The sequence below is a fragment of the Synchiropus splendidus genome, chromosome 5 (genome assembly GCF_027744825.2).
Source record: "Synchiropus splendidus isolate RoL2022-P1 chromosome 5, RoL_Sspl_1.0, whole genome shotgun sequence".
In the NCBI taxonomy this organism is placed as follows: Eukaryota; Metazoa; Chordata; class Actinopteri; order Syngnathiformes; family Callionymidae; genus Synchiropus; species Synchiropus splendidus.
The window spans coordinates 7,318,553-7,339,446 of record NC_071338.1 but is presented as its reverse complement, the minus strand read 5'-3'; the positions used below and the strand labels follow the sequence as shown (position 1 = coordinate 7,339,446).

Sequence of the window (20,894 nt, the reverse complement as noted above, 5' to 3'; positions counted from 1 at the left end):
TTACTCAATGAAAATTGAGCAAGTCCCATATGAAGTAATCTCCTTATGCCCAGGTTACTGTTGACGCGGGCACGTCTGGCTGTTCCATTCATTTGTGGTGTCTTCCATTCATTAGCCATCCCTGCGTTTCCTCCGCAGTTGCACTGTTTTGTTTCTGCATCGGTCGATGACCTCCATTCCCGCTGACCAATCGCTTGAAAGTAGGTTACGCTCGCACATGCGCAGAAGCAGCAGAGTAATTTGTTGATATCCTGCTTTGGTAGTATTTATTTAGACCCAGATACTTCACAGAGCAATTTACCCTTAGCGTAGGGTCTTCTTTTTAAGCGAGTAACATAGTTTATTCAAAAGCTTTCTATATGAAGGGCTGATGGAAGACACACGGGATTTGGTGAGTTGTGTGAAAACCTTTGCAGAAGATTTGCTTCGGGTGGCGCTCCTCCTTTGTTGTTATCTGTTTACGCTATCGTTAGCCTCGGCTAAATTGAATCTAGCTCACCCTCAGTTCTTCGCTCACGTATATTTTAAAATATCCTCTTGCTAAATATACTCGTATGCGTGCTTGCTGTTTTTACTTAGTCCTGTATGTTGCTGCTAAGAAGGAAATATGTTTCCGCTAGCTCGCTGTGCTAGCGCTAGCTAGCATCGGATCTGTATTAGTATTAAGGCCGATCTACCTCCTGTCAACAGACGCTGCACAGTTTCTGATTTATAATTGTTTTTATTTTAGTATAAATAACCTATAGACGATGGTGGCGACACATATATGTCATCCGTGGTGCTGAAGAGGAAGTAGACAGGCAGTGACAAAAGTAAACAATTTGGTTGTGTTCCGGACGTTGGGTTGATTAAAAAAATCTAATGTGTTACTCCATCGATTCAGCCTTTCATTCTTTGTTAAAAGTTATTGATTATTTTCTACTAGAATGTCTGAAGGAATGCTATTGATTGTGATTATTTTTTGACACATTTTAATGAAAACACTGTCCTATTTGTGCGTACTTCATTTACGATTATGATTAAATATTTAAAAATCATTTTTTTTAAACTCATCACACTATATATATATATATATATATATATATATATATATATATATATATATATTCTTTTTTCCCCGGGATTAAGGAGTTAGTGATTAGTTGGATGTCTATTTACGGACAGCCGAGCTACTTTATATACTGCCAAAGTCGGTATATAAGGTTTTATTATGGCTTTTGTCATCTATGTTCTTCCTGGAATATTGCCGTCTCTGAGTGTTATTTGTTCCACTCTGTTCAGGGTGAACGCACCTCACGTTCAGAGCGTAAGCGGCGGGACTCATTCGGGATGTACGATGGCTATGACAGCTGCAGCGAGGAGTCCACCAGCAGCTCCAGCTCAGAAGAAAGTGAGGATGAGGTTGTGCCCTCCATCCCTGCCAGTCTCCCCATCATCAAGACCAATGGACAAGTCTACACTTATCCTGATGGCAAAGCAGGAATGGGTTAGCACAATGTTGTTTCTTTAAATTGTTCATTGTTTTATGTGCAACTATGCTTAGTTGTTTTTGTGTGTAGCAGATTACATCCAAACAAAAGTCCCGTTTTTCTCTCCTTCTTTCAAACACCCTTCCCATTGAATAGAAAATAATACCTTGTGTCCTTGTATCCTATATATTCTCATTAATTTGGAATAAAAACATGATTTTGGATTTGATAGAGCATCACTTTTTAAGTAAGACAGACTGACAGATGAACAACAAATTAATTTACTTGTATGGATTATTGATTTTTTGAATATTCCACCATGCAATACAAATATTTGTGTATTTAAATGCTTTCAAAATGGGGCCATCACATTTATTGTTCAAGCAACTCTCACTCGTGTACTAAACTAATACTTATTTATATTTCGTATCTACTTCGTAGCCACATGTGAGATGTGTGGGATGGTCGGAGTGCGGGATGCATTCTACTCCAAGACCAAGCGGTTCTGCAGTGTCTCCTGTTCAAGAAGTTATTCTTCAAATTCCAAAAAAGCGAGCATCCTGGCTCGGCTTCAGGTACATTCATGACTCGATTAGTGGCATCTTGCTCTATATCATCTGATGGAATTACTCTTTGGTGTTTTAGGGTAAACCCCCGACGAAAAAGGCGAAAGTCTTACAGAAGCAACCCTTTATAGCCAAATTTGCAGCTTATCCTCAGTACCATGCAACCCAGCAGAACCAGGCCAAATCAAAAGCCGGTATGTTGCAAAAACACAACTTAATTCTTGCCTTTGAATGAATGAATGAATGTTTATTTCAATCACCTCTAATACGTTGCAACATGAAACGTTACATGGTATTTGTATGACTATAATATCACTCTGTCTCAATGTTTCTTCTGATGTGATTTTTCATGGTATCATATTCCATCAGTGGTTCCTGCCGAAAGCTTTGACTGGGGTCAATATATTTGTAGCAATAACACATTGGGAGCTCCGGTCAGCTGTTTTAAGCATGTAAGTTGCATATTGTTGGATTAAAACTGTTCAATCCTGTAATAACTGGTTGACATTTTTTCTCAGGCTCCAATGGGGATGTGCTGGGATGGTATAGAGGTTGGGGTGCGGATAGAAGTTCTCAACTCTGACACCAACCAGCCCATGAAAGTCTACTGGATAGCAGAAATCATTAAGCTAGCAGGTAACCCTATTATGCAGATCTATATATTATGCGGATCTATTTTATTTCATGCCATTTTTATAAGACTACCTGTAAGTTGCAATATGTACCAGTAATGTACCAGAGTTTATGGCTCACTTAACACTTCAATACCTTTTTCACCAGTGGTCGATTTTGCTATCCGATACCAAAAAAACACATGCAAACTGAAGACATGCCTGAAGACATGCCAGATTTGTGTAATTTTTACATAGAGTCACACAAATTGGATATCAATCGAGCCATGTGATAAGGCCTGCAAGTGACCAAATAGGAGTACTCAAACTTGCATGGGGTCTGTACAAAACTGGTAATAATGCTTTACTACTTGTAAAGCTGCATCTATCATGTTCTCGTCTCTTGACATCTTTGCTGTCATACATGACTAGTGTGTGTGTGTGTGCTCTGTTCTGTGCTTATAATAATGCCATGTCTTGGAAAAATTGATCAGTCAACAGCAGGTGGTTATCTGCTCTACTACGGACTGTGTAATGTGTTTAAATGACACAGTATAAGATAAGATTAGCTCAGATGGCTGCAGTGGAGTGATTCAACGTGTCACAGCAGCTATTGACTACACAGACACATACCAAAGATGTCCACAAAGCATCAGTATTGAAAAAAGCCAAGTCACAAGCTACTAAGCAACTCGAGACAAAATAAATACATTTATTATGACGAAATAAATTTAAGTTCAAGTCAGTGGGTGACATTTGTGCTTAGCCTCGTACAGATCCATATGCTCACGCAACACTGCTATATTGTGCTTTTAGGTTGCTTTGCAAAACATGGCTTGAGGAAGCAATATAATTTGCCCTGATGACTGTTTTGTGGTTCTGCAGGGTTCAAGGCCCTCCTGAGGTATGAAGGCTTTGATGCAGACAGCAGTAAAGACTTCTGGTGCAACCTCTGCACTCCAGAGGTACACCCAGTGGGATGGTGCGCTTCTACCGGGAAACCTCTTGTACCTCCAAAAAGTGAGCCTATTTGTGTGCTAATTAGTTTCAGAGCGCTGACTCTCTAGCGGTGATGTTTACAAGTTCGGGTGTCATTTGTCCTCCAGGTATACAACATAAGTACTCTAACTGGAAAGCTGTTCTTGTGAAGCGCCTCACTGGAGCTAAAACACTGCCGCCTGACTTCAGTTCAAAGGTGAGACACACCTGCCTCTGCTTGTTGGTCCTATTAGGCCATGATTATGAAGTGAACAGAAATGATTTGCTGGGTCCTGTGATTTGTAGGTACATGAAAACACACAGTTCCCCTTCAAGAAGCTGATGCGGGTAGAGGTGGTGGACAAAAACTATCTGTGCCGGACACGGGTGGCTCTGGTGGAGCAGGTGATTGGTGGTCGCCTCAGACTTGTGTATGAGGAGAGCCAAGACGGGTCGGATTACTTCTGGTGTCACATGTACAGTCCCCTCATTCACAACATTGGATGGTCACGCAGCATTGGTCATCGATTCAAGCGGTCAGGTGAGTCAGCTAGTGGAGTGTTGGTTTAATTCCTCCAACTTGAACCCAGATATTTTGCTACTTGCACATGCCCTGTAAAATATAAACAATGTGTTTCCTCTAAAAGGACAACTCTCATCTGTCTGTATTTTTCTTATTCATTGTTGTCATAACTTCCTCATTACACATCAGAACTAAAAATCTATTGACCTGGAAGAGGAATGGTGGGATAGACGTATTGCAACACATTGTTGATGAAGTAGTTTGTTCAGTATACAATTGGACGTGGGTTATGACACTGGTTTTGACTATAGGAGATTTAAACAATATTACACACCCACAGAAAAATGTGGTCACTCCTCAGCACGAACGATGCAGAGCTTCCTAAACACGTATTATGGATGATGTTTTATTCTTGTGAATATGATTTTGGTACATAGACAGAAAAAATGAAATAATTTGTGACCACATAGCAATGTTATATCAAAGTTCTACTCAATCAAATCAAAGAAAAATTATTGATAATGCGGTATCCTCTTTTGGCCTTTCAGATGTGACCAGGAAATTGGACGGTCAAGTTGATGCTCCCCCACAGATTTTCCAGAAGGTATTTGCAATGAAAAAGTTTATCCCGACGCTAGATTGCTAATACAATGTTTCAGAAACTCTGAAGGTCCATGTTTCAGGCCATATCTGGCATATTTTTGAATTGACATTTTTCCAGGGTTTGTGTGCGTTAGTTTTTTATCTTCTTATTTCAATAACTTAAACTTTCATTGAGGACCAGTTAAGTGTTAAAGCCTGAAGTAGATTACCTATCACTAACCCTTGAGGGACGCCATTTGGAAAAAGTGTGGTTTGACTTGAACGCTTGAGACTTGGGTTTCCTTCTAATTTTACAATTTATAATTAAGTTCAAGTGAAGCAACTTCATTGAGACCATTTCAGAATATTTCTGTTTTATACTCATTACATTTTATTTGTAATGAGTATTTAGTTTGCCGTCAAACTTCAAACCTGTGAACCTTTTGTTTTCAGGTGAAAGATGTGGACCAGAATGCGGAGTGGTTTAAAGATGGCATGAAGTTGGAAGCTATCGATCCTCTTAACCTCTCAGCTATTTGTGTCGCCACTGTAAGAAAGGTAAGAATGTGCAAACAGCCTACTTTCCACTCCTAAAGGGCTTTCCATCTGATACGTTACATATATAATGTATCAGAAATAACTTTAAAGATGCTGCCCCCTTAGCAAGTCTGCCTCAAAACGTTTTCACTGAAGTAGTGTTGCTGTGAAAACTGGCTCCAAATTGAAGAAGCGAAGAGAGACTTTGGCTCAGTATATTAGTTGAAAATGTGCTTTAATGTAAGAAACTCTCCAGTAACAAATAACAGTCCCTTTAAACAAGCTCATGTTTCCCATGATTGTCACTTTGCTCCTGTAGTCAGGAGTGCGGAATATATGATGAAAAGACCGTAGTAATGCAATTATTTTATAATTGAACCAATCCTGTGACTGACATCTCTCTGTATTTCTCTCCTCACATTCAATTGTGCATTCAACAGATTTCCAGTAATGCATCCACCTTTCATAGTTTAGGTTCCAAGTGATTCACATTGTCAATGATAACATGTGCTCACTTTAATCTCTGTGTGAGAATCTCATTGTCATGTGTGCGAGAGAGTGTATGGATTTGTAGTTATGTGGATATAACGTTCACCAAGTGTGCCCTCTGCCTTGAGAATGATTTTTAACCATTTTGTTTAAGTCTCGATTGCTGTATCAGTGCATTGAATAATCAGTACCATTCTCAAATACTACAATAATCGAAACACACACTCAGTGTAAATGATCAAACCAAGATCACATTGGACCACCATGTAAAGTATTTTGTACACCTGCTCATACCAATCTAAATACTTCAAAGTCGACTTGAAAAATCCAGAAGAGATCGCTATTCTAACATTTATTCTTCTTTCTACTATTCCTGTTCAATTTCTGAAAGTTCAAGAATCGCTGCTTTATGTGTGTTCTAAAGTGGAGTTGAAATTAACGTCTTCTGAATGAGTGAATGAATGCTGCTGCCCTGACTGACACGGTACACTCACAGCTCATTTTATTAGATCCAGCCATGCCATCAAATTCTTCAATACAGGAAGTTACTTAGTCTCTTCCATCACGTTCAGCTGATGTAAACTAAAGTTATGATGTGTATTGTCCCTGAAAGCGATGGATTCTCGTTCAACACATAAGCACATGCGTGCAGAAGAAAGTGCCATCTTTCTGCAGTGACTCTGCGTTTATTTAATGAATATTTCAACACAAACTCATTTTGAATCATATTGAGACAGGAAGTTACATCTTCTTTGCGTGTTAAACGTTTGTTAGTGAAGATCATGTGTAAATGTGTATGGTCAAATAACTGAGGTGGCAGTTGGTTGTTTGAAATTGTGAGAAATACAGGGACCTGAGGGCATGTTTGCATACATGTAAATAAATAAAAACTACTCACTACCATGATTGTGACCTGTATTTCCTTGTGTCTACACCTGAATATTGAACTCCTCACTAACGTCGTCAATGTGTGTCTGTTCAGGTTTTGGCGGACGGGTACCTCATGATCGGGATTGACGGCTCAGAGGCAGTGGATGGGTCAGACTGGTTCTGCTACCACGGCACTTCCCCCTCAATCTTCCCTGTCGGCTTCTGTGAAATCAACAACATTGAACTCACACCCCCTAGAGGTGAGCCCTGGAGCTCGCTGCCCATTTCTGATGCTGCTGTTTGCTCGACCCTTGAAACACACATTTATTTCTTCTCACTCTGTTCGCTGCAGGGTACACAAAACTGCCATTTAAATGGTTTGACTACCTCAGAGAAACAGGTTCAACAGCTGCTCCAGTAAAGCTTTTCAACAAGGTAGGTGGGAGTTTTTTCAGACGCACACTTGTAGACAAAGACCCAGACTGTCAAGAGCGTCTGCAGAAGCACAAATATGAAGGCACCTGAAGACACAGTCGTACCATGATAAACACTCAACACTACCTGAAAGCAAAACAAAAAGTACTAGTTCTGATTCTCTTCTCCGATTCTGAATATGTGGTGGTCATAATTGTTAACCATTAGAATGGGAAACTGTTGTAGGATCCATATAAACCTTGCAACAAATGAATCCTTTCAGACCTCAACACAGAAATGTACATGGTGACAATGTCATACATAGATGTACACATACAAAAATGTAAACACTTGGGATAATCTCAAAACTGCCTTTTCTCTCCACATGTGACTTCACTATAAAGGAGGTTCCCAATCATGGTTTCCAGCTAGGGATGAAGCTGGAGGCAGTCGACCTTATGGAGCCGCAGTTGGTGTGTGTCGCCACTGTAACAAGGATAATTCACCGGCTACTGAGAATCCATTTTGACGGCTGGGATGACAAGTATGACCAGTGGGTGGACTGTGAGTCTCCAGACCTGTACCCTGTGGGTTGGTGTCAGCTAACAGGGTACCAGCTCCAACCGCCAGCATCACAGAGTAAGATATGCAGGACCTGTTGAGTCATGAGTAATGTGATTAACAGGAATTAACTTCACAATGTCCCCACAGGGATAGCAATCCAAACGTGTGTGTGTGTGTGTGTGGTTGTGAATTGTGATATCGGTGCAATCATTTAACCTTCACTTTTTAATGATACGCCTAACATCTGAGTATTCTGGGCTGATTCAAAGTATCTATCACCAGTGATTTTCATTGTTTTCAATTGTAGTTAATTTAAGGTGTGCCGTCTGTGCCACTGTTCTGTTCCTGCTGAGCAAACGTATGTGTCTTCATTACTGTGGTGAACACTGTTGTGTTGCATTGATGCACTTAGATAGTCTGCCGCTTAACTGTATTAGACACCAGCTAAAGAGGGAATGCTTACTGGTGAAAGGTCTGGCTGAGGGCAAGCCATTTGAATAGCCAAGTCAGCAGTATTTTGGGTACTCTTATTTTGAGAACTGAATTATTCGCAACACTAAATAGATATTGTGCTTTCGCTAGCCACTCAACATGAACTTCACATTCTGATAAAGATTTATTTCAATCATTTAACCAACACTGTCGATCACTTGGAAAGGATCATATGTCCCCTATAACTAATGCAATGTAACATTTTAGGAGGAAAAAAATAAAAGAACTTGACTTTATAATTCACCTTAACTGAAAGAATAGAAAGTAGGTTTCGGCTTGTTTTTCCAGTTCTGAAGGTCTAGAATTCTGTCTGCAGAAATGTAAATGCACAATGACGGCAGCTTGAGGCAACCCTGGGTTTGTGTATTCTACTCACTCTTGTGTGGGTTTCATTTGTGCACACAAGAGTCTTCCCACAGGGAGAAAACAGGTTAACTGGGAACAGGTAACTTGAAGCTGTTGGTAGGTGTGAGCGTGTGAAAATGGATTTGTACAGATATGGAGACAAGACATGCTAACAAGTGATTGTGTTCATTTCAATACTTGTTCTCCGTGGTTTATTTCTTTGAACCAATACAGTTTTCTTGTCTCCTCTCAGGCAACAGAGAAATGTCACAGTCTGTACCCAAACAGAAGAAAAAGGGCCAGCAGTATAAAGGTCAAAAGAAAAGTAAGATGTCCCTTCCTCATCTGTGATTTGCCTTTTCCACTTCTCTCTCTCTCTCTCTCTCTCTCTACCTCAACTCTCTCGCTGGCTTTGTCTCCGTCTCTCACCTACTCTCGTGTTGCTGGCGTCACTTGTGTTGTGCTGCTCTCTGATTGGTCGCTGAATCCTAGGAATTTGTTTCACTGTCACATTGCAGGCGATGATGAAAGGAGATTGTGGACTCATTCACCTGTTTGTGGGGTACAGCTTCCAAGACTGCATGAAGGAAGCCACTTGATTGATGGTGATTGGTCCTGTAACTTGCAAAGATAAACAATTGTGAAAAATGGGAGAGCTGATCATCTCGGGGTCAATGAATTAAGAGTTGATATGGAGCTGTGAAAGGTCCTGCATGCTGAAGCAAACGGTTCACCTGGTTGCAGTCAGTCTTTGGTTAGTGTCACTTCCGGAAAACATGACACCAAACTCATGTCGTTTACCAGGGAAGTCTGCTGTTGAAAGGGGAAGTGAAAGTATGTACTTTTTTGAAATCGACTCTTCTTTTGTTCTCAGAGTGACTGGGAGAGATGTGCATCCTTTTTCATTGTACAATTGAATCAGACATTGTTTGATTTTGTGAGGAATCAAAACTTTTAATTTAGAAACATCCTGGTTATTTATTTGTAGCTCTTTTGTCTCATGTGTAAAATAGAATTAACTGATCGTATTTTCACTTTAGAATAATTGGAATCCTGACTCAAGTAGTATTAAATGTTCAAATAAACAGGAACAACTGAAGATGACATTTTGAAAAGACACATTGTAATACAATGAAAGTTGCCAATGAGTGAGTGCAGACGTGCAGTAAGGACTAGGGAGAACTGCTGGACACAGACTTTCCCCATCACTCTGAGCACAACTGTTGCTGGATGAAGTGCAGTAGAATATTGTGGCTGTAGACTACCACTCCCCACCACCACCACCACCAGCACCTCCCCTTAGCCCTGTAGTCCACCATGGTGCTTCGTCTTGCGGCCTGGGTACAGCCTACCAGGGGTTTATTCAAATGGCCACATCACCGTCAGTGTGAGGTTGAAGTCACATTTCGTCCTAACCTTTGACCTTTCCTTCCTAATCTCGTCTAAACTTGGCAAACTCGTTCCAGCTGAATTGACCCCCTGTGTGTAATAAGCCCCTGGTAGCTCACCCGAGTCTGGCTTGGTGTTTAGAGAGGAAGATTCCAGTTGGTCGACGGCCCTTCAGTCAGGCAGGCAGGAGGAGGAGCTTCTCGGGGGATGAAGAGCAAAGCCCGCCCCCTTACCCTACCCAGGGGCCTGCTCGGCCCCAGCCCCGAATCCACCTTCACCAAACCCACAAATCAGGTAACGCCACACTGCCGATCTAAAGCCAAAGGAAAAGAGCAACGGCACGAGGCTGAAGCCGCCGCGTGTCGACCGCGTTTCACTAGACAGTCCTCCTCTGCCTGACCACGGGGTGGCGCTGTGGAGCTGGTTGCTGCATGTTACCCATGGAATCAACTTGTGTTTGCACATGTCCATGCTCACATGGCTCTCTCATGCTTAGCGAAGGTCCAAGAGTAAACTTCCTCTGCAAGATCATCGTTGTGTGTTCACTGCACAGGCGGCATGTTTCATGTGGTCTTCTGCTGGCTCACCCTGCATGTCCTGTCCACACGCGCGCACACAGTCAACACGTCTCACGCTTGCCTTCCTCCCGTCTCTTTCTGCCTGTAGACTCTCTCCTGCGAATGAAGGAGGAGGCGGCGGACGAGTTCACCTTCTCGCAAGGAACCTCGGACCAGGAGAGCAATGGCTCCGGCAGCTACTACATCAAACAGGAGCCGTGACAAAGCGCCCGAGCCGCACAGAGACCCCTACAAACTGTGAGAACCTTTTTTACTGAGCTGGGAAACTCTTATTTTGCTTTCAGGTCAGTCAGCCACTGAACACACGCTTTCAATGGCCTGAGCCATCTGGCAGAGAGAAGAACACACTTCTGTATATTTTGACTATTTTCTTCTGAACAATGTTGCCAGATGGACTTTGTTTATAGTACTTGAATTCTATTATTCTGACTTTTTTTTTTGCTCTTGATATTTGTTTTCGTCTTAACGTAATGATTTTGCATTTTCAGTGGCTTCTGTGTCGATAAAGGTGATTATATTCATATAGTATGTGAAGATTTATTCAGAGACAAGTATAGATTTGGTGATGGAGGTCACTGCTGCTCACTTCTGTCGTCCATTCCGATGCTTTCCACAGCTGCATCCGTTTCTGTTTCAGTACCACGGAATGACTTTTCCCCGACTCTTCATTCAATGTGCAAAATCCACTTTCAGTGAGGTGAAAGCATCAGCGGTGCACAAGTGCCTTAAACCTGCAATTCTGATGATCGACGTGCAATCTGTCACTTCTTCTAATAACTGCTCCAAAACACGGTCGCTTCATCTCCTCCAAATCTGCCTGGATTATAATATTGGTCCGAAAAGTGTTCAAGCCTTAAAAACTGGGCGTCACCCATTGACAGAACCCAAGTGGGGGGGTCACCATAACCCACTTCTGTGGTGCTGCTGTAGGGCCAAAGACAAAAAAAAGGGCATCAAAAAAAGATCCAGTGGTGTAACTAAAACTATCAGATAAAATTGCAATTACATCGGACTCTATGCACATTTATTTTAACATAAAGTATTGGAGAACTTTGGACTAAACATCTTCAACTTAATTTGAGGCGTCAGAAGTACTGACAAAGAACTCCAATATTTACACTTGTACTAGCAATGAATAAGAAAATAAGACAGTTGTTACTTTGAGGGTGGTATTGATGTAGGCAAAGTGCTGAATGTGACCCCAGCCCCGCCACACTCTGCCCTGTGCTGGTCTACAGCGCTGCCATGACACTGGTTGTGTTTGGAAAAACTTGCTGACCTTCCTCTCATCTGACTGCCCTGAATAACCAAGAGTACAATCATGTTCCTAGTCTGTGAGGTGGAGCAGAGGGGATGAAGCTGTGGAGCGTCGCAGCATACGCCCATATTTCTGCAGAACGTGGATGATGGAAGTGAGCAGCAGTGAGTTTAAATAAAACCTTACTGGTATGATTGACACTCCCGCACTCCCCCACACCCCCCGCCCCCACGGTGATCATGAGTGCGTCATTTGGTCACATCTCCCTCCTTACTTTATTTATATTCCAAAAAGCAAAGATGATTTTTAATTTTTTTTTGCGGCCAGAGTATGTTTTGGTGCTCTTTGTTTATGCTACTTCAACTTTGACTGTAAATGGTCATGTCATTTTTCATTCTTTCAAAAACAATTTATTCACAAATATACGTCAAAACAATCTCAACCTCTGATGAAAAAGGAAATCTATTACAATATTTATGGCTCGCGACACCAGCATTAGTACAGCAATCTATATTTATGTGACTTTCTAGATAGAATCTGTATCCAATGTCCGTGAATGATTCCATCAGAGTAACTATGTACCGTGTTTGTATTTTCAATTAAAACCTCTGTTTTAACAACAAAATCATGAAGTAATGATAAAGTGTAGATGTAGGTTTATGGTTGGAAACATTGTGGATCGATGACTATATGAGAAACCCTCCGCGCTCCTCACATCCAGCAGTTGTAGCCCACCCTTTTTTTTGTGTTTCCCGCCGTGAAGCATATTTGACCTCCACAGAGTTTCAGCGCCGCGATATGCAAAACAGTTTATCTTTAGCGTATGCAAGCTAGTTTTAGGATCATGTAGAGTCTATACTCAAACACACATGTATACAAATATATAAATATATGTTTATTCTCGCTGACTAATGATGGTATAGAGAATCCTGATTGGAAATGACTCGACGACTAATAGTTCTTGAAGCTAGATCTTCGCAGCTGTTTCACTACCTCCTGATGCTCGCCACTTTTAGCTCAAGTTTAAAACTAGCCTGGCATATGCAACGAAAGGAGACAACTCTGACTTGACGCCAAACGATAAAGACTTCTATCAAAGCCAGTGAGGCGGTTTATATGCAAGTCTGGAGCCAATGGTAACTACAGCGCCCTCAACTCACGTGATCACTACATTACGAACAAGCCGATTGTTTCCACGTTCGTCTATAGCTGTGAGTGCTTCTGCTGTTCTGTGTTGATCTGCTCATTTCTCCCTCTACCAGTAAGGTTCACATTTCTCAGGAAGTTTTGTGTTTTTGCTGGAGTGCAGTCACGTGACTGGAAGCAACAAAACGCTGGCTGGAATGAAAAGTCATCATGTCAATTGGCCACTTCCTGGAAAGCTGTTTTGAGTCCCTAGCGTCAAAGTGAAGGCCCGTTTCCACAGTCATTTCCAAGAAACGTAAAGTCTTTTCAAGGCGTCCCGACACGCACGTCATCACACCAGCTGTTTGGTTCAGATAGAGCGGCTTTGTTCGTGGCTTTAGTCTGTTCTGATACTATTTTCCATACAGCTCTCATTTTTCCTGTTGTCTTTGTCTCGTGTACATTTCTTCTTGGGGCCTTTTAAAATTCTTTGAACTGTAGGAATTACTGGAAAATAAGTGAGTACAATTTATATTTGTTTTGTTTTTACTGAAGCTCACATAAAAGGAAAACATTTATAAAATATGTTTTGTGTGTGGTAAAGGAATTATTGTATGTATTTTCCAACAGCAGGTCCAAAACCCATTCTCTGAAAACATAGCATAACAAAATGGAAAAAATCACAGCAATTTTGTTTTTTTCCCCCACCCTCCTCCACCATCTTGGTTGTTACTCTGGGGTGCCCCCTGTATTTTGGCCGCTTGGATGGTTGTTGTTTGTAGTTCTATAAGTCATTACAGCTCCTCTTAGCTTCACTGAGTGTCCAGCGACAAACTGGGCTCTTTTTTTCTGTTTGACTCCACTCTGCTGATGGGATCGACCTCGGTGGGCTTACGTGACCAAACAAGCAATAACAGCCTCGCAAACATCTGGATCAGCTGTTAAACCTTCTTGACCAAACCGTGTTAGTATCTTAGTACGGAAACAGACTGTTTGGTGGACTAACTGCTGCTACTCTGGAAATAATGTACAATCAACACAAACTTGGGTTTCTCGCCGCCCCGTGTAGATATCCGTCTGGTTTCAGTTCTCTGCCCGTTCATTTAAAAATTTGGGACGAGTAGTGAGCGCCACCCACTGGTAAGCGATGTGAAACTAGCTGCACTGATCAAGTAAAATGCATGTAAAACAGATGTTGTGCTGATGTTGTGCTGAGCTTGTATCATTTTTTTTTTTCCATGTCATGGTCGTCGGTCTTTATTTTGTTCCTCCTGCTGTTTGCAAGAATTTTATGGAAGCTCATTAATGCCATAAATGTGACAATAGAAATACTGACGTCCAAACTGCTGGTATCAAGTGCTTACACTCACTGTCGACGACTAACTTCCCCAGAAGACTGTCCCTGTTAAACGTCTGTAATGAGTGCAAGATGGCTTCATTCAGTGTTGCAGAAAACGAAAGTGAAAATGTGACATTTTTATTATCGTCATCACTTTCTTGTACAAGGTCATCATGGGACATGAATGGGCTTCCATAGCTGCAAAACTGCTCACTGCATCACAGTGGAGAACCTGAGAAACCGGGAGGAGTTTGGGCATTTTTATTTTCTTGGATACTAACACGGGTCTTTTGTATGTGATTTCGCCCCTTCTTGATCCTATTAAATCATTATATCGTGGTGCTATATATACATATATATATATACACATTATATATATATATATATTTGATAAAAATGACTTAATGTGTTGGGATTATTGTCTGAAAATAATTGTGTTGGGTTATGGTAAGAAAATTTATTTTGAATACAAATACAAAAAAAAAGATCTATGTTAATAGTAAAAAAATCTATTGATATTAACATCGACCCTCGCGGTACATTGTTAGATAATGTTTGTACATCTTTTTGATAGTGTATACTGGTTTGATTTCATATGGGATGTTTGTGCTGTGATCATGCTTTGATAGACTTTGTAAATAAAGCCAAATGTTTGGATCAGTATATCGGGTTGTGATGGCCGGCTTCTTTGTTTACAGGCGTTAAGAGAGAAAAAAACATGTTTTTTTGCATGGCTGTGAAAAGTTCTGGTGATTTTTTTGTAAGATTTGACTTTTACACTGAATAAAATTGCAAATGACTTGGAGCACGGTTGTGTAGTGGATTGCAAGAGTCTCTCGCCTTTGTACAAACATGTGGATCATGGGCGTCTCCTCTTTCACAGGGTATAATTACGAATGTTTTCAAGCCTGGGGAGTCTTTAGACATAGGTGTAATTTCCCCCAGAATATCTGATAGAAAAACCCTCTACCCTGTGAATTTGTGAGCACAAATGTGGTTAATGTGCTGCTAAGTGTAGGAGCAGCCTTCTGCCATGTTTGCTATCCTCAGACAAGTCTCAGTCCGACTCCACAGCAAACACAGTTACAAGTTTTGAAGTGTACTCAAGGCGTCCCCATATTTGGTCTCAGGCTGGAGCCCTATAAGTGTATATATTGTCAGTGACCACAGCGACATGACAGCCCAGAAAATCTAGTTTACTTGGTCTGGCTCAGACCGGACATTAAAAATGTAGCATAGTTTAACTGCGGCGCCAAAATTATGCAATAAAGACTCAAGTTGTACGACTGGTGTGAGCCTCACTGAGGGTTTGCTGTTATTTGGGTGGCCTGGGGTTCCTCTGGAAAAGAAACGTCACAGCATCTTTCCCTGGCATTTGCCTTGTCTACCTCCCAAGAGGTTACAACAGGGAACGAATGTCCACACGAATAAACAAGACAATGGGTTTTTATTGGAAACCAGACAAATCGGTCACACTGGAAATGGGAGGAGGACAGGAATGTTTCTATGCCTCAGGAATGAGTCCAATCCGGACCAGAAAGTCCAAGCAAGGGATGAGTTTAGGAACGTCAGCTACTTCCTCAGGTGTTGAGGTGACAGGCAGATTTGTGGTCATGCTCAGTAGAGCCAGCTGAAGGCACAGCTGGTGTAGGTCACCAGCTCATCCTCCTTGAACCACAGAGCGATTTCCTTGTTGGCGCTTTCCACCGAGTCGCTGCCGTGGATGATGTTCCTGTGGAACACAGGGAGTCAGTCAGGGGGTTACGACGGTTGTGATCACCACCGATCCAGAATCACTGAAACACACCTGCCAACATCGATGCAGAAGTCTCCACGGATGGTTCCGGGCTTGGACTCCTGAGGTTTGGTCTCACCCAGCATCACTCTGCCCGTCTTCACCACTTCTTGTCCTTCCCACACCTGTGAGACAAGTTCAGTACGTCAATAACTGGCTAACACAAGCATGCATACTTCTCCAGCAAGGGTCATGTGTCTCACCATGGCGATCACGGGGCCAGAGCTCATGTAGTTGACCAGCCCGGCGAAGAAGGGAAGTTCCTTCAGGTCGGCGTAGTGCTGCCTCAGGAGGTCCTCGGACGGCTGTGGACCAGAACAAGATCATCTCATCTTCTATTCTTGTGACCTTCAGCCACTGCAGTGTAAGCCATCCTAGAAAGTCCCAGTGTCGCTGCAGCTGAACATTGGCCCACATTAAAGGTTTTATCCGTCAGACTCAAGCGCCTCACATTTTGAGGTTGAGTCTAATGGCCCAGTTACACGGCCCTGTGTGACTGGATCAGCATGTTTTGAATCCAGCCTCCAAAGCAGCAAGGGAGGCACTTCGCACATGGGGATGCATTAGATGAATCACAACACCTGCAGTCGTGAGCCTCGATATCCTTAAGTCTTATTCCCTCAGCCATGCTCAGCCTCTGAACAGGCCTCGTCAAACTGGAGCAGGTCAGTGGCAGAAAGAGCTTTATATGTATATATTATATTTATTTTATATGAAGGACACTGTCTCTTCAGCAATAACAATGGATCCTGAGTCAGACAAGCAGAGCGCCTCCCAGCAGAACAACAGTAATGTTTACAAGTTTTCTACCAAACAGTCCACAGCAGTTCCTTTCCACTCGTGTGGCGCCTCTGGGTCGAAAAGGGGTTAAAATGAGACCAGCGTTCTCTGGTTCCAAATCCAGCATCAGTTACCTGACAGTAATGAGGCAGCATGGCACAGCTGAAAACTATGCCTTGTTCATGACGTTTACAGCAAGAAAAAGTTCAAACCAGCAAACATGACTGGATGTCACATGATGAGCAGGGGGAATGATATTGTTCATAGCTTGAATGTTCTCCACTCACTCACTCTGACTGGATGAGTGGAGTCCAGTCAGCACACACACATTGCCCCGTCTTAAAGGGGAATGCACATTGCCTGCGAGAACACATGGTCAAAAAAAAAAAAAAAAAAAAAAAAAAAACATTTCATTTCACGGAATTGGCTTGAAAGTGGGTCAATTTTAATGTTTTGGCCAAATATAAAAAAGCCATTCCTCCACCTACAGATGGACTGCTGGGGCCACGTTGAGCCACCTGGACAATAGGTGCTGGGAGGACGTGGATTTGACGAATAAGACGAATAAGAATGACACGAAAATGTCTGACATCAAATCAGAACCAATTATATTTACACGGTGGGAGGAGAGAACATTCATCATTCACAACATCAGAGAGGACACACATGTAGACAGCCACCTCCTGACACTCTGTCCTGTTTGAGTGAAGTCCATATTATTGAGAGAAACGAATGCAACTCTTGTCTGTGAAGCTTCAGGGAGACATGATGTCACACAGATGTGCAGCTATGCACACATATCCACTTCAAGTGTGTGTGTCATGAACAAAAATAACTTCCGTTTCTGAATCACAGCTACAGAAGATACTCCATTACAAACTTCATTTTAGTCAACTGTCTTTTACATCAACTATAATCTTATTTCTTCGATTAAAACCAGATGAGAAAAAAAAATAGCATGACAAAATTGGGACTAAATCCAAATTTGCATTTCAGTCAAAAGACTGACTAAAGCTAAACCAAACTTTGCTATCAAAATGAACACTGGTGGTGAAGCCACGGGGCAGATTCTAAAGACTGTCCTCACTGACCAGGGGTGTGAGAAAATAGTGTCACAATGCTTGCAGGGTTTCTGTGACATGTGCCCGATGGTGGTGCACCACCACGGCTCACATGAGAGCCACCATGCTTTCATGCATTGCTGCTTGCTTTGCTTTTTTTTGTTCCTGGGATTGGGTTTAACGTATATTTAATAAATAGAATAGGTTTATGTTTCATTCCACAACTATATAAGAGCCACGTGCCAAAAACCATGGAACCATCTACTACATTTTAAAATATACAATGTCATTTTATGGTTGTGTGAAGTATACACACCCTGATGCTGGTGGTTTTACTTTTGTTGTAGGGGCGATCAGATTAGACAAAACTGGAACTCAAGAATACATTTTCTAGGTTTGTGAGTCAAGTTGTTTTCTTTAACTGAACAGAAGACTCTGTGATACAACAAATGTTTCAGTGCCACATTTGCCATGTCTCCCACTGCCCTTCTGTACCCAGGAGTTATTTTGTTGTTGAAGTCCTAACAGGACTGAATTTATACAACTCACTTGCTTATATGGACATGTTGGAAGTTTTCTGCAGTATGTGAATCTTTTCCCTCAAATAATAGCTCTTGTTAACAAATGCTACAATAAAGAGCTGAATAGACGCAGTCACAGTACATGGCATCGTCTCTCCCGCAGCACAACGCACATCCCATCGACAGATTCCCACCACCACAGACTGGCACAAATCATTCAGGGGTGAGCGTCACATCTTTCCTCAGAAGGCGGCTCTCAGACTTAAAATGACATGAAGGTGTCGCAGACAGAACATCGATGAGGATCAGTCTAACATGCCTCACTAATCTCAGGTCTGTCAGGAATAACCGGCGGATAAGCAGCCGACTGACTTAACGGTCACACAGTCGCGTTTGCACGGGATTAAATCTAACCATTATGAAAGCCGCTATTTTCTGGCATCTGCCACCAACTCGACTTACTTGAAGCATTTTCATGGCCACCAGCTTGAAGCCCTTCTGCTCGAACCTCTTGATGATCTCACCGATGAGGCATCTCTGGACACCATCAGGCTTGATGGCAATGAAGGTGCGCTCCTGCAGCTTTTCCATGACTCTGAGAACGCAAAAGCAGAGAGGAAGTCACGAGGAGGAGCTTCACACCCAAGTTGTGGCATCTCACCGCACTACGTCACATTTGGCACCGGTCACTGTTGGGCTGGGTGCCGAAGGCCCCGAGCCCATTGCACAGAGACAACCAGCCTTTGCAGTCAGCAGAGTACTGATCTCATGACATAGCCAAGGTGACAGCTGGCTCCGCCCAGCCAATACTTAAAGCTCCACTAACGGGTGATAAGATACGGTCACCTTCACTACTACTGTGACCCCAAGCAAGTAAAGCAGGTCAATTCATTTCACACTTAAGAAAAAAACCCATATGAGCTGACCATTTGATCTTACACTTGTGCCCATCAGGACGCCACTGTCACACATGTGCACATAGATTTGCAACATCCCACAATTACAGCACTGCGTCTGAGCATGACAGCAAAACTTGCTGTTCAATTTCAGTTGAACAGCAAAACTTGCTGTTAAACAAAACCCATTCATAGTGTTTGTGTGGAATCACTGTGGCATCCTGGACCAGTATGCATGAACATGTAGTTCATGCATACTGGTCCAGGATGCCACAGTGATTCCACACAAACACTATGAATGGGTTCTATTGTGCTGTGAAAGAGTTTGGAGACGACTTCCGGCTGCGCACTTCCTGACTCGACTACTTGACACATGGGAATGCGGATAGTGCATCTTCGCATTTTAACTCCCGTAACCTGCCAAGCAAGATGCAGCACTTGACGGGTGCTTCATGGCGACGGATACTTCCCATTCAACAGAGCTCAGTGAGGCCGAAATAATCAGGCAAACACTCATCTACGGTAGAAAACGTTAACGTATCAATAGCTTGCAGTGGAGAAACACACATGAGAGCATGGCAGAGTCCCGACATCTTCTCGTTAGGTGGGTCCATTATTGCTGTCGTGTACAGGAAGCCATGGCTGCTACGCAAATTACGTAAGCGCCAACATGTGGGACCAGGAGCAAGTCAAGTGTCCCGACAATGACCGGCTGCTGCTGACGGCCACACGACATCCAGCCGTCAATTCGAGCATGAATGGGCACGAAGCAAACTAAAGACGCAGGAAGCGGTTAGCAGTGCAGCAGTGAGGGACCGGCACGGCCTCCGCGCCACATGGCCTTTTGTTCCCAGCACGGCAGTCAGTTCAGTTAGCTCCACATGCTAAACCTCAGCCAGAATCACGGCCGTGAAGAGCGCATTCTAAAACCAATGCATTTGAGATCATCTCACATTCGAGTCAGAACGCGCGTCACAGAAGACGACACGTCTACAGTGCGCGTCCAAGCGGGCTGTTTAAATGGCAAAAGACAAAGATGCTCACTTTATTTGAGAGGATGCTCCGCTGAGACAGCAACTCGCCCGACTGACGTAAGAGAAGACCGGCGGTGGGCTCGCGCTGGCTACTTATAGACGGAGGCGGTGTCAGGCATGCGCGAGACTGTCGCACATGCGCATTGGTTAACAGGAATTGACACAGTTTGACGACAAATACTTCTGTCAGAACTACACTAGTGAGCCACACTTTCATTCCATAACATACAGTACATACTTACATACCCACACACTTTGATTCCATGCATACCGTACATACATAGATAGATACATACATACATTTTCAGTCAAGTTATGGCATTTGGCATTTGTGGTTTGTTTGTGGTCTGCTAAACATCTCCATCATAAACTATTGGTGACTGTCAAGTGCAAAACTGGGCAGTTAGTCATGGGAACCAAATGTCTTCCTGCTTCCTGAAATGTGCCAGTGGATGAAAATGAGAGGTTGATGAATCATTGTGCATTTGCTTAAATTCTTGGCTTGAGTTACACGTAGATTATATACCCCATATGTACAACATTTTAATTAAAATTGAAGGAGCCACACAACCAGAACAGCAAAGTGTTCTCCAGTCCAATACTGCTACAGACGACAACAAATAATTTACTGTGCTGGCTAAGGCAGTGTATCGGCAGGTATCTTGATCCGATGCTCCT

General features: G+C 42.6%; 2 protein-coding genes across 3 annotated transcripts; one reads left to right on the top strand and one right to left on the bottom strand.

Moving 5' to 3' along the window:
- Positions 1-219: 219 nt before the first annotated feature.
- On the top strand, positions 220-14,960 carry mbtd1 (mbt domain containing 1). 2 transcript variants are annotated; one of them, XM_053864958.1, is made up of 16 exons: positions 220-391; positions 1,282-1,486; positions 1,911-2,044; positions 2,115-2,229; positions 2,405-2,487; positions 2,554-2,671; positions 3,532-3,666; positions 3,753-3,841; positions 3,931-4,165; positions 4,696-4,751; positions 5,183-5,287; positions 6,738-6,885; positions 6,978-7,060; positions 7,444-7,678; positions 8,694-8,765; positions 9,971-10,474. In XM_053864958.1, the coding sequence occupies exons 1-16, from the start codon at positions 371-373 to the stop codon at positions 10,144-10,146; spliced, it is 2,010 nt and encodes a 669-aa protein (XP_053720933.1). In that variant the 5' UTR covers positions 220-370; the 3' UTR covers positions 10,147-10,474. The 2 variants fall into 2 exon arrangements, with proteins under 2 accessions (XP_053720933.1, XP_053720934.1); XM_053864959.1 differs by lacking the exon at positions 9,971-10,474 and adding an exon at positions 10,496-14,960 and having other exon boundaries at positions 223-391.
- Positions 14,961-15,559: 599 nt separating this feature from the next.
- LOC128758715 (nucleoside diphosphate kinase A-like) lies at positions 15,560-20,344 on the bottom strand. The gene is made up of 5 exons (XM_053864960.1): positions 20,227-20,344; positions 18,749-18,881; positions 16,128-16,229; positions 15,937-16,049; positions 15,560-15,861 (listed from the first exon to the last, which is right to left on the bottom strand). Exons 2-5 carry the CDS (start codon positions 18,875-18,877, stop codon positions 15,747-15,749), a joined length of 459 nt encoding a protein of 152 aa, XP_053720935.1. The 5' UTR covers positions 18,878-18,881; positions 20,227-20,344; the 3' UTR covers positions 15,560-15,746.
- Between the last annotated feature and the right edge of the window lie 550 nt (positions 20,345-20,894).

Coding starts and splice junctions, on each gene's coding strand:
- mbtd1 (XM_053864958.1), top strand. CDS start 371: ATGGAAGACACACGGGATTTG. Junction 2,045..2,114: donor GCATCCTGGCTCGGCTTCAG/GTACATTCATGA, acceptor TTGGTGTTTTAG/GGTAAACCCCCGACGAAAAA. Junction 2,230..2,404: donor CCAGGCCAAATCAAAAGCCG/GTATGTTGCAAA, acceptor ATATTCCATCAG/TGGTTCCTGCCGAAAGCTTT.
- LOC128758715 (XM_053864960.1), bottom strand. CDS start 18,877: ATGGAAAAGCTGCAGGAGCGCACCTTCATTGCCATCAAGCCTGATGGT. Junction 16,230..18,748: donor TGGCCATGAAAATGCTTCAA/GTAAGTCGAGTT, acceptor TCTGGTCCACAG/CCGTCCGAGGACCTCCTGAG. Junction 16,050..16,127: donor CTGGCCCCGTGATCGCCATG/GTGAGACACATG, acceptor CTTGTCTCACAG/GTGTGGGAAGGACAAGAAGT.